General features: G+C 40.3%; 1 protein-coding gene across 2 annotated transcripts in view; it reads right to left on the bottom strand.

Annotated features, from left to right (window-relative positions):
- MRS2 (magnesium transporter MRS2) overlaps positions 1 to 13,369 on the bottom strand; it is a 42,062-nt gene that overhangs the window by 3,938 nt on the left and 24,755 nt on the right. The window contains exon 10 of one of the 2 annotated variants that reach the window (XM_074319115.2): positions 2,289 to 2,426. The exons of the other annotated variant lie outside the window; for it this stretch is intronic. Within the exon in view, the coding sequence (XP_074175216.1) occupies positions 2,289 to 2,426 (138 nt within the window). The remainder of the gene's footprint in view (positions 1 to 2,288; positions 2,427 to 13,369) is intronic. 2 annotated transcript variants of the gene reach the window in all.

The following is a 13,369-nucleotide window of genomic DNA, read 5'->3' on the forward strand; positions in this document are numbered from 1 at the left end:
TATATGATAGAAGAAACTTTGGTCTAGAGATGCTGTGAAAAGATTACTAAGACACTAAAAGCATCATGGACCAATCAAGTTTGGTATACATCTCACAGTATACATCTTCCCTCACTGTCATTTTCAAAATTATATTTCTACAGTATATTTTAAGGGCATGTATTAATGTACAGAATCACAGAATTTATATTTAATCTCCCACAGGAAAGGAATCCTATCTACAGCTATGCCATTAGTTGGTTATCAAACATGGCTTGGTTAGCTCCAAGTGACTAGGCTCTCACTTGCTAAAGGTGGTCTGTGACACAAATGATCAGTTACCAGATGGAAATTCTTGTCACATAGTAAGTAGAAATCTGCCTTCTTTTAACATGAAGTTAGATGTTATACATAAGATATTAGGAAGACAAGTGCTAACATGAGGTAACTGTTTTTGAACACACTTCCAGTTATCCAGAAAGAGGGCCCTAATGCAGTAAGTGAAAATTCTGTTTAAATGAGATGTAGCTGTGATAAACTTGAAAGGTAAGCAAGTTTAAACTAAGCTCAAAATTCCATGTCTCGTTAAAATGCACAGCACAGTGTGGGTGTGAGACCTCTAGGAAATTCAGGGAGAGGACAGTGTCTGAGAGTTAGAAATTTAACGCTCTTTCTGCCTTGGGTGTGCCCTGCAATACTGAGTATTTAAGTACCTACTTTTCAAACACTGGTGCTCTTCATCTTCTCCACCATTTAGTCTATTTACGCACTTAGAAATCGGATTCCTAGAGTATCTTGATGTGCCAAAGGCTAAAAAAAGCTCTGAAAACTGATGGGGACATGTCGAAAGTACTCAGAACCAAGTATAAAAGGGACAATTTGAGCTTGAAAATAAATAACACTAATAAGGCCAGATTAATAAGGACTCATTTACTAAAATAAGGCCCCATGAGTCCATACTGATATAAATGAATGAATAATGGGTAGGAAAGGAAATGCTCTACTTTACAACTACTAAATACAGGAGTGATGGAATTAGAAAATCACTGTTTGGTAACCAATATAGTAATACTTGATTCAGGCATGAATTGTTTTTTGGATCAATTAGGGGATTCTAAACATAGAGGATAAAAATTTGATGAATAACAGGATTTTTACATAGTCTTCCAGTATCTCCCTACAAGATACTTAATTCCATAGGGAAAACACGGGTAATTTTACAGGAGAGAAAGTTGGCAGACACCACCTTAACGATTGAAGTTAATGTCACCAGTAAGGGAATACACTCTCATCATGAGTCTCCTGATGGGATTCAATGTAAAGAACACACTGACATACCAGATGTGACTAGAACCAGAACCAGCATGACCAGAACCTAGTATAGAAGAAAGAGCATCAAGGTTAAATAACTGAACTGTAGTCTTTGTGAATGTCAAGGCCATGAAAGAAAGACAGAAACACTGGTCCCGATTAAATGACAACTACATGCAACACATAAGCCAAGATTGTCTGAGATAAACAGCACTCCTGAGACGAGGCACAATCTGAACAAGGGTCTAGAGACTAGAAAACAGTATTGTTTGAATGTTAATTTCTTGATTTTGACAACTGTACTGTGGATATGTAAGAGAACGTCCAAGTTTCTAGGAAATATATACTGAAATATCTACAGGTAAAGGGGCATCACATTTGTTGCTTATTCTCAAAAGATTTAGGGAAAAAGCATGTATATATACTGATAGAATGATAGGGCAAATGTGATAAATGTTGGTGTCTTAAGAATCTGGGCGAAAGCTGTATCGTGAAGACTTCTTTGACTCTTCTTGGAATAGTCTGAATTTATCTTAAAAAGAGAAGGTCCAAGATGGCAGATTAAGTAAATGCTATACCTACTGCATCCTAGGATCACATCAAAATCACAAATAAATTATAGAACAATCAATCAGAAGACTAGCTGAATAAAAACCCTGTAACTCAAGATATAAAGAGGCCACATCGAGACAGGTAGGAGGGCACAGATGCGCAAACCCAGCCAGGGCACAGGGCTGACCCCAAACCCACAGACAGTGGCTGAACACGGGGAAGGACACCTCAGAGGCAGAGGTTGCCCTAGAAGAAGGAGGGGCCCACACCAGGCTCACTAGCCCAGGGGTCCTGTATCAGAAAGAGAACTTCCCACAACATCTGGCAGTGAAAATCAGCGAGGACACTAATCTGTCTGCCTGTCCTGGTGAGACAGAAGGTGGCTGGAAACCCAGCTGCCCTCTTATAGAGCCCACACACAGACCCACTCGCTTGCAAACACTCACCTGGTCTCTGCTAGAGAGGCGGCAGCTCGAGAGGCCCAGGGATGTGTCGGGAAAGACTGAATAGTGTGGCTTCAGAGGCAAGAGTTGGAAGGACAGAAGCCATTCTTGTCCTCGTGGAGGGCCTGACACACACGTAGCCTACAGGAGGATGCCATCTTTTCAGTGTTGAGCCCTCCCCCAAATGGCCAAGTCTGGGACCGCACTGGTCGGGGGAATCCACATGTGTGCACCACTAGGGTGACGCCCTGGGTCCCTGCCCTCCTGCACAGCTGGTGCTACATCACCCGCGACACTCTTGACTGCTGGACTGCTGGCCCTGCCCCACAGGCTGCGCAAGCCTTTTTGCAATGGTAGACAGATATGGTGGTCAAGGAAACATTTGCTCGTGGGCAGTGACCCAAGACCTGCACTGCGGTGTCTCTTGAGTAGCTCTCAGGAAACTGCGAGTTTGAGGCGGGCAGTGGTTGGCCACGGGATTCTCAGGGCATTTTTGCGGGGAGGTTGCGGGCCTGCCACTGGTAGCCAAGACTGCAATTGACTTTGTAGAAACCGTGAACCATACCCCTTAGCTCCCTGGAACCTTCCCCCGCCCACCTAGAGCTGCATTGCCAGGGGCACTCTCAGTGCCTGGGTGGACAGCCCGCTCCACAAGCAGTGGAAGCCTTTTACAGCAGTAGATGGCCCGTGACAACCTGGGAAGCTTTTGGTGGTGGATAGTCACGCAAAACCTGTGCCACAGCCGCTCTTTGGCAGCTCTCAGGGATTTGCGAGCCTGAGGTGAGCTGTGGCTGGCTGAGGTGACATCAGGGCGCCAGACACTGGTGTAAGAACTGAATCTGCATTAATTTTCTAAAAACCAAGGACCATGTCTCATAACTCCCTGAAACTCTGTCCTACTAGTACTGTACTGTGAGGGACATTCAACACTGGGTCAACCGGCCTATCACGAGTACCTAAAGGTGGCTGTTTCAACAGCTGAGCCTTATGGGCAGCTGGCAGATGGCCCTGGGCCTTTTGCTAAGCTGTCCCAATACTGGTGGCAGCTGGCCACAATTCACAGCGAGGCCACCCCCACAAACATCTAGGTCCAGCACAAGCAGCAGCCAACCACGTATGGCTTTGTGGCTCCTACAAGGTAGCGGTGGGCAGGTAACAGGTGAGGCTGAAATTGGCCTGCATGGGAGCCCCACCCAAGAGACACCAGAAACAACACACCCAGAGGCTGCTTCGGACCACAGCAGAGCACAACTTGGTTAGCCCCACAAGAGGCCCACCTAAAGGGGGGCGGGGGTCTCAACAGGCACAAGAGCCTGCAGAGGTGAAGCCTCCTATGAGGGGTCAGCCCCCACACAAGTTCATACACGGTGGGCATAGCCAGTCATCACAGCCAGCCAGCCTGGGAGTCAATCCCAACAACTGACATGCCAGAAGTCATCAAAAATAGAGCAGAACACACACAAGACACTCAAGGGACACTCCTGGAACACACACACAGGAGATTAGGGAGACTGTACCATTGGACCATATAAGACTCATACTACAAGCGCTGACAATTAAGTTCGCGAACTCATCCTAGAAAAAGTGCTACACACCTCGCTGCTGAATATCACTGAGGTCATCTTCGAAGTACTTCCCTTGGGAAACTATGCACTGATGCTAGTGCCTAGTCCACCCTTCAAAGCAATTTTGGAACTCTTTTTCTGGAATGGCCATCAGAGTTGTCGTCATATGACCCTTGATGTCCTGAATGTCATAAAAATGTCTTCCTTTCAATATTTCCTTTATTTTCAGGTAAAGAAAGAAGTCATTGGGAACCAGATCAGGAGACTAGGGTGGGTGTTCCAATATTTGCTTACTGGCTAAAAACCCTCACAGACAGTGCCGTGTGAGCTGGTGCATTGTCATGATGTAAGAGCCATGAATTGTTGGTGAAAAGTTCGGGTCGTCTAACTTTTTCACGCAGCCTTTTCAGCACTTCCAAATAGTAAACTTGGTTAACTGTCTGTCCTGTTGGTACAAATTCATAATGAATAATCCCTCTGATATCAAAAAAGGTTAGCAACATCATTTTGACTTTTGATTTGAACTGATGGAACTTTAATATACCCATGTTGCATCACCAGTGATAACACGGCCCAAAACATCGTCTTGCCTCTCCAAAAGGTCTTGGCAAACTTCGACTCTGCTTTGCTTTTGTTCATCAGTGAGCTCCTTTAGGACCATTTTTGCACACACCTTTCTCATGCCAAGATGTTCAGTTAAGATTTTTCTAACTGTTTCTCTATCGATGTTTACTTGGTCTGCTATCCTTCTCACAGTCAGCTGACGATTTTTGACGCACAATTCGATGAATTTTTGCAATGTTTTCATCAGTTCTGCTTGTTACTGGCTGCCCTGACCTCTCTTCATCAGTGACATGTTCTCTCCCCTCACGAAAATGTTTAATCCATTTGTACACTGCTGTTCTCTTCATGGCATTATCCCTATAAACATGGACTAACATGTCCTTGACTTCACTTCCATTCTTGCCAAGTTTAACAAGAAATTTAATGTTTGTTTGTTGCTCTCATTCAAGCTCAGACATTCTTGCGACAGAAAAACACGCGACAACAATAATGAACACCACTCAGCAAGACACCGCCACACGTCAACATGAACACAGTGTGAGACACTGATACACGGAGGTTAGGAAACTTTACCAAGCTGTTTGTACTGCTGCCAATGTAAGCGCAGTGGCAAGATCGTGAACTGTCACACCTTGTATATAAGGCCACCCAGCAAAGACTTAAAAACACAGGAGATCTACCTAATACATAGAAGCAAACACAGAGAGGCAGCCACAATCAGAAAACTAAGAAATATGCCCCAAATAAAAAAAAACAGGAGAAACCTCCACAAATAAAACTAAATGAAATGGAGGCTACCAACCTATCAGAGACACAGTTTAAAACACTAGTTATAAGAATGCTTAAGGAACTTAGTGAGAATTTCAACAAAGACATAGCCAACATAAAGAAGGACATAGAGACCATGAAAAAGAACCAGTCAGAAATAAAGAATACAATAACTGAAATGAAGAATACACTAGAAGGAATCAACAGATTAAATAAAGCAGAGGATCAAATCAGCAATTTAGAAGGCAAGGTGAGAGAAAACACCCAATTGGAACAACAACAACAAAAAGAACAAAAACCAATGACGACAGTTTAAGGGAACTGTGGGACAATACCAAGTGTCACAACACTTGCATCATAGAAGTACTACAAGAAGAGAGGGAGCAAGGGATCGAGAACCTATTTGAACAAATAATGACTGAAAACTTCCCTAACCTGGCAAAGGAAAATATACATACAAGCCAGGAAGTGCAGAGTCCCAAACAAGATGAACCCAAACAGGCCAACACCACAACATATCATAATTAAAATGGCAAAGGTTAAAGTCAAAGAGAGAATGCTAAACGCAAGAGAAAAACAACTAGTTACTTACAAGGGAGCTCCCATAAGACTGTCAGCTGATTTCTCAACAGAAACTTGGCAAGCCAGAAGGGAGCAGCAGGAACTATTCAAAGTCACGAACAAGAGCCTAAAACCAAGGCTACTTTACCCAGCAAGGTTATCACTTAAAATTGAAGGAGAGATAGTGAGCTTCTCAGTCAAGAAAAACTAAAGGAACTCATTACCACCAAGCCAGTATTACAAGAAATGTTAAAAAGGACTTCTTAAAGTGTAAGAAAGGACAAAACAAACGAAGATCAATACTATGAATAAAATGGCAATAACTATGTACCTATCAATAATCATTTTAAATGTAAATGGATTAAATGCTCCAATCAAGAGATACAGGATAGCTGAATAAGAAAACAAGACCCATGCATATTCTGTCTACAAGAGACCCGCCACAGATTGAAAGACACACACAGACTGAAAGTAAAGGGATGAAAAAAGGTATTTCACCCAAATGGAAAAGAGAAAAAAAAGGCGGGGGAGTAATACTTATAGTGGAGACTACAATAAGAAACGAAGACTACAATTGAGAAAAAGAAGGACATTACATAATAATAAAGGGATCAGTCCAACAAGAAGACATAATTCTAATAAACATCTATGCACCCAACACAGGAGCACCTAAATATACAAAGCAAATATTGACCAACATAAAGACAGAGTTCAACAGTAATATTAACACAATCACAGTAGGGAACTTTAACACCCCAGACACCAATCGACAAACCTCCCAGACAGAAAATTAACACAGAAACAATGGCCTTAAATGACACACTGGACCGGATGGATTTAATTGATATTTTTGGAGTATTTCACCACAAAGCAGCAGAATACACATTCTTTTGAAGTGCACACGGAACATTTTCCAATACAGATAACATATTAGGCCATAAAACAAGTCTCAATAAATTTAAGAAGATTGAAATCATGTGTCTTCTCTGACCACAGTGCTATGAAACTAGAAATCAATTACAAGAAAAAAATCTGAAAAACACACAAACACATGGAGACTAAATAACATGCTACTAAATAATGAATGGGTGAACAATGAGATCAGGGAAAATATCAAATCAAGATACCTTGAGACAATAAAAAAACCCACAATGATCCAAAATGTATGGGACACAGTGAAAGCAGTCCTAAGAGGGAAATTCATAGTAATGCAGGCTTGCCTAAAGAAACAAGAAGAATCTCAAATCAACAGTCACTAATCAACTGTCTATCTTTACACCTAAGGGAACTGGAAAAAGAACAGCAAACAAAGCCCAAAATGAGTACAAGGAAGGAAATAATAAAGATCAGAGCGGAAAGAAACAAAATAGGGACTAAAAAAAACAATATGAAAGATCAATGAAACCAAGGGCTGGTTTTTTTAAAAGTGACAAATGCGGGCAGCTGTGTGGCTTAGGCAGTTGGAACGCCGGTTCGAGTCCCACATGGGCCAGTAAGCTGTGCCCTCTGGAGCTAAGATGGTGAAAAATGGCTCGATCTGGAGCTGGGCAGCTGTGAGTGGCTGACGGCCGGCGAGAGCTGCTGTGGGGTGCTGTGTGCTGCTGTGAGTGGCTGGCAGCCAGTGTGAGTGGCCGGCAGCCAACTGCCTCAGCCAGGTACAGCACAATGCTCATAATACCAAAATGGGCCAGGGAGCTGTGTCCTCAACAACTAGACTGAGAACAACGACTTGAATCAGAGTTGTTATGGGGGAGGGAGGTGGGGTGACGGGGAAAACAAAATGACAAATCTTTAACCAGACTCATCAAGAAAAAAAGAGAGGACCTAAATAAAATCAAAAAGAAAGAGAAGTGAAAACTGACACTACAGAAATACAAAAATTTAAAGAAAATACTACGAGCAACTAAATGCCAAAAATTGGACAATATGGAAGAAATAAATTCCTAGAGGTATACAGTCTTTCAAGGCTGACTCAAGAAAAAACAAAATCTGAACAGACCGATTATTACCAATGAAAGCAAATCAGTAATCAACAAGCTCCCAATAAACAAAGTCCTGGACCAGATGACTTCACAGGTGGATTTCACCAAACATTAAAAGAAGAATTAGTCTCCTCAAACTATTCCAAAAAATCCAAGAGGAGGGAAAGTTCCCAAGCTCATGTTATGACGCAACTATTACCCTGATTCCAAAACCAGACGAAGACATTACAAAAAATAAAACTATAGGTCAATATCCCTAATGAACATAGATGCAAAAATCCTCAACAAAATATTAGCAAACCAAATTCAGCAATACATTAAAAATTTCATACAACACGATCAAGTGGGATTCATTCCAGGTATGCAAGGTTGATTCAATTAGTGTGATACACCACATAAGCAAAATAAAAAATAAAAATCATATGGTCATTATCAATAAGTGCAGAAAAAGCATTTGACAAAATCCAGCATCCATTTATGATAAAAAGTCTTAGCAAAGTGAGACTAGAGGAAACATATCTCAACATAATAAAGGCCATATATGACAAACCGACAGCTAACATCATACTCAATGGGGAAAAGCTAAAAGCATTCTCCTTAAGATCAGGAACAACAGAAGGATGCCCTTTTATTCCACATAGTACTGGGAGTTCTAGCCACAGCAATCAGACAAGAAAAAGAAATAAGATATCCAAATGGGAAAGAAGTAAAATTGTCATTATTTGCAGATGATGTGTATTGAGAACCCCAATGATTCCACCAAGAAACTATTAGAACTGATAAATGAATTCAGTAAAGCAGCAGGATACAAAATTAATATTCAGAAATCAGTTGTGTTTTTATACACCAATAATGAACTAGCAGAAAGAGAAATTAAAAAAAAATTCCATTTACAATTGCATTAAAAAAAAGAAAGAAAAACACCACTTAGGAATAAATTTAACCAAGGAAGTTAACTAAGAAAATTATAAGACATTCGAGAGAGAAATTAAAGAAGATACAAATAAATGGAAACATACACCAAGCTCATGGATAGGAATAATTAATATAGTTAAAATACCCATACCACCCAAAACAATCTGTAGATTCAATGCAATCCCTATCAAAATACCAATGGCATTTTTCATAGAACTAGAACAAACAATCCTAAAATTTATATGGTATCACAAAAGACCCTGAATAGCCACAGCAATCTTGAGAAATAAGAACAAACCTAGAGGTATCATGCTACCTGATATCAAATTATACTACAATCCTATAGTAATCAAAATAGCATGGTATTGGCATAAAAACAGACACATAGATCAATGGACCATAACAGAGTGCCCAGAAATAAATCCATGCCTATATGGTCATTTAATCTATGACAAAGGAAGCAAGAATTTATACTGGGGTAAAGACAGTGTATTTAATGCTGGGAAAACTGGCCAAATACATGCAAAAAATGTGAAACTGGACCACCTTCTTACACCATATAGAAGAATAAACTCAAAATGGATTACAGACTTAAATGTAAGACCCGAAACCATAAACCTCCTAGAAGAAAATATAGGAAGTAAACTCTTAGACATCACCCTTAGTAACATTTTTAGTGGTATGTACTCAGGCAAGAGAAACAAAAGAAAAAATAAACAAATGGGTCTACATCAAACTAAAGTTTTTTCACAGCCAAGGAAACCACCAACAATACAAAAAGACATCCTACTGAATGGGAGAAGATATTTGCCAATGACACATCTGATAAGGGGTTAATATCCAAAACTTGTAAAAAACTCACACAACACCAAAAAAACAAATAATCCAATTAACAAATGGGCAGAATACCTGAATAGACATTTTTCAAAAGAGAACATATAGCTGGCCAATAGACATATGGAAAGATGTGCAACGTCACTCATCATCAGAGAAATGCAAATAAAAACCACGATGAGATACCACCTCACTTGCACCAGAATGGCTAACACTAATTCAAAAAATATATGCACCCCTATGTTTATTGCAGTGCTAATCAGAAAACAAGTACTAGCGAGGATGTGGAGAAAAGGGAACCTCTGTGAACTTTTGGTGAGATTACAACTGCTACAGCCACTGTGGAAAACAGTATGGAGGTTCCTCAAAATTTAAAAATAGAACTACCTTATAACCCAGCAATTCCACTGCTGGGTATTTATCCAAAGAAATCCAAAACACTAATTCAAAAAATACATGCACCCCTATGTTTATTGCAGTGTTATTCACAATAGCCAAAATATGGAAACCAAAATACCCATCAATAAACGACTGGATAAAGAAACTGCAGTAAATTTATAAATGGAGCATTACTCTGCCATAAAAAAGAATGAAATCTTACATTTGCAATAACATGTATGGACATAGAAGATATTATACTAAGTGAAATAAGTCAGACGGAGAAAGGCAAATACCATATGATCCCACTTGTATGTGGTATCTAAAGAACAGACTAAATGAATCAGAAATAGACTCATAGATACAGAGAAGAAACTGATGGTTGCTAGAAGCGAGGGGCATTGGGGGATAGATAAGAAATGTGAAGGGATTAGAAAGTACAAACTGGTATTCACAAAATAGTCACAGGGATATAAAATACAGTATGGGGAATATAGTCAATAATGCTGTAAAGACTACGTAGGGTGTCAGATGGGTATTGGACTTAGATCGGGGGGATTATATAAATGCCTAACCACTGTGCTGTATACCTGAAATTAATATAAAATACTACTAAATGTCAACTACAATTATACACACACACACACACACACACACACACATATATATACACACACACACTGGGTGTGCCAAAAAATGTATATAAGTGGACACTTTGGGCAACGTTGCTCAAGCAGTAGTTCACTGTAATCAGAAGTGTCTGGACACTGATGGTAACCATTTTGAGCACGTCCTGTAATTGCAGACGTCAAATGTGACTTGTATTCATCTTTTGTTATTGGTGTATATGGAATATTTTAATTTTAATAGTTTTCCTTTCTAAAGATGTGCATACATTTTTTTTGGCACCCTCCGTGTATTTATGTGTACACACACACACACACACACACACAGTCACGGGATGTAAAGTACAGTATAGGAAATATAGTCATGGTATTGTAATAGCTACTGTGTTTCCCCGAAAATAAGACCTAGTCAGACAATCACCTTATTTTACTATAAGACCTGATCTTATATTAATTTTTGCTCCAAAAGACACATTAGAGCTGATTGTCCGGCTAGGTCTTATTTTTGGGGAAACACAATACGTACGAGGTCAGATGAGTAGTAAACTTGGGGTTATCACTTTGTGTGGGGGCGTAAATGTCTACTTATTATGTTGTTTTGTACACCTGAAACTAATAAAAAAAAAACAAACCACAAAAATATTTAAAAAAATAAAAAGTAAAAAAGAATGTTTTTCCTATCCTAGATTCACCATTGTAAATATTAACTATATATGAGCAGATTCTTTGACATTCATGGATTTAATAAACGTGATTCAGCTATTCTTCCAGAAACCATGAGCTGTGTAATTTGTAATTTGGACAATGCACTGATCTGAATCTTGTTCTGTGGAAACCAATCACCCAGTTACTACTAAGCAGGCCTAGCTCACTACCCACCACTCATATCTCATTATAACTAGGTTGCTCTGTATTTAGGATTGCATATCCTAAAACTAGAAAGGAATTTGTAAAATTTTTTTTTTTTTTTTTGTAAATAGGCATTAAATGAGAGAAAATATTAGAAAAAGTATAAAATGGAGTTACCTTGTAGAGTATATGTACATAAATATGGTTGTTAACCAAAATGATTTGGGAGAAAGACAGGAACTTGTACAGAGTTCTGTAGTCACAAATTGGGGAATTTGCATATGGGGAATTTGCATAGGTCTGGAAGTGCCTTCTGAGAACATCAAGGGTCAGTTTATGTTGCACAAGATATTTTGGTTACTTCTGAACTTTCTTTTTTTTTTTTTAAGATTTTTATTGGGGAAGGGGAACAGGACTTTATTGGGGAACAGTGTGTACTTCCAGGACTTTTTCCAAATCAAGTTGTTGTCCTTTCAATCTTAGTTGTGGAGGGCGCAGCTCAGCTCCAGGTCCAGTTGCCGTTTGCTGGTTGCAGGGGGCGCAGCCCACCATCCCTTGCGGGAGTCGAACCGGCAACCTTGTAGTTGAGAGGACGCGCTCCAACCAACTGAGCAATCCGGGAGGCAGCTTAGCTCAAGGTGCTGTGTTCAATCTTAGTTGCAGGGGGCAGAGCCCACCATCCCTTGCGGGACTCGAGGAGTTGAACTGGCAACCTTGTGGTTGAGAGCCCACTGGCCCATGTGGGAATCGAACCAGCAGCCTTCAGAGTTAGGAGCACAGAGTTCCAACCACCTGAGCCACCAGGCCAGCCCTGAACTTTCTAATAGTCTAGATTTGGGCTAAAAAAACCTCCAACAGATTCCTATCACACTTGAAAAGAAATCCAAATCCCTACCATGCTTTACCAAATCACCATGATCCAATACCAGTTGTCTGTCCTTCTGACTTCACTCCCTACCTCACACCACCTGACTTGCCCCCTTTTAACCACTGTGCCTTCTTGTGGGTCCTTGAACAAGCTCAGCTCATTCCTGCCTCAGACTTCACATGTGTGGTTCCCTATGCTTACAATACTCCCCCAACCTCTTCCCACTTTCTCTTTTCATTCAGGTCCCTCCTCTAGTGTCACCTTCTCAGAAAGACCTTTCTTGATAACCCTATCTCTAAAATGCTCCTCATCTCACCACCTCCTAACATTCCCCATCCCTTTATCTGGCTTTATTTTTCTTTACAGTACTTCTCACCTAACATACTGTTTATTCTCTCTCTCTTCCACTTTAATGTAACGTCCATAGTGCAGGGAATCACAGTTTATCCCTAGAGCTGAAAGCAGTGTATAGTATACAACAGTACCTAAAAAGCATGTTCGTAAGATGAATAAATGAACATATTAACTTATTTTTCTTTTACATCTTATAAGGAACATTAAAAATGAATAATACAGACTTTGCCTCAGGGAGCTTATGATCTTTTGCAGACTTTGAACAGCAATTGCAAATTTGAAGAACATGGCAAATGGGAAGCGTGGAATTATTTGAGCACATATAACGAGTGGAGTTAATTTTATTTGGCTGAGTTGAGGGTTCAATCAGTGAAAATTCTCCTTGGAAGTGACACATAAGTTGAGACCTGAGAGATAAGTTAACTGGGCAAATAAAGGTGGGAGCCAAGCAGAGATGTGTGGGGGTAGCATGAAGGAGAAGAAATACTGATGAAATAACCAACCCTGAGGGTAAGGTGGCTAGAGACAGAATAGAGAGATGGGCACAGCAGACTGGGCAAAGCCCTACAGGTCAAGGAGTTTGCATTTTTATCTTATGGGCAATCAAGAGCTACTGAATAGTTTTAGGCAGAAGAGTGACCATCCGATTTGCTTCTTTTAAAAATCAATTTTGAAAAGCAAACAGTGGTCCTGAGAGATGATGTGGCTTGGACTAGGGTGGCAGCCACAGAGACAGAGAACAGACCTATTAGATTAATCAGAATCCAGAGCCAGAGCCTGCTGACTGCAGATTCAGATTCATTTCTATATACCTGACAGT

The sequence above is a fragment of the Rhinolophus sinicus genome, chromosome 7 (assembly GCF_057876585.1).
Source record: "Rhinolophus sinicus isolate RSI-liver-muscle chromosome 7, RSI-T2T, whole genome shotgun sequence".
NCBI lineage: Eukaryota > Metazoa > Chordata > Mammalia > Chiroptera > Rhinolophidae > Rhinolophus > Rhinolophus sinicus.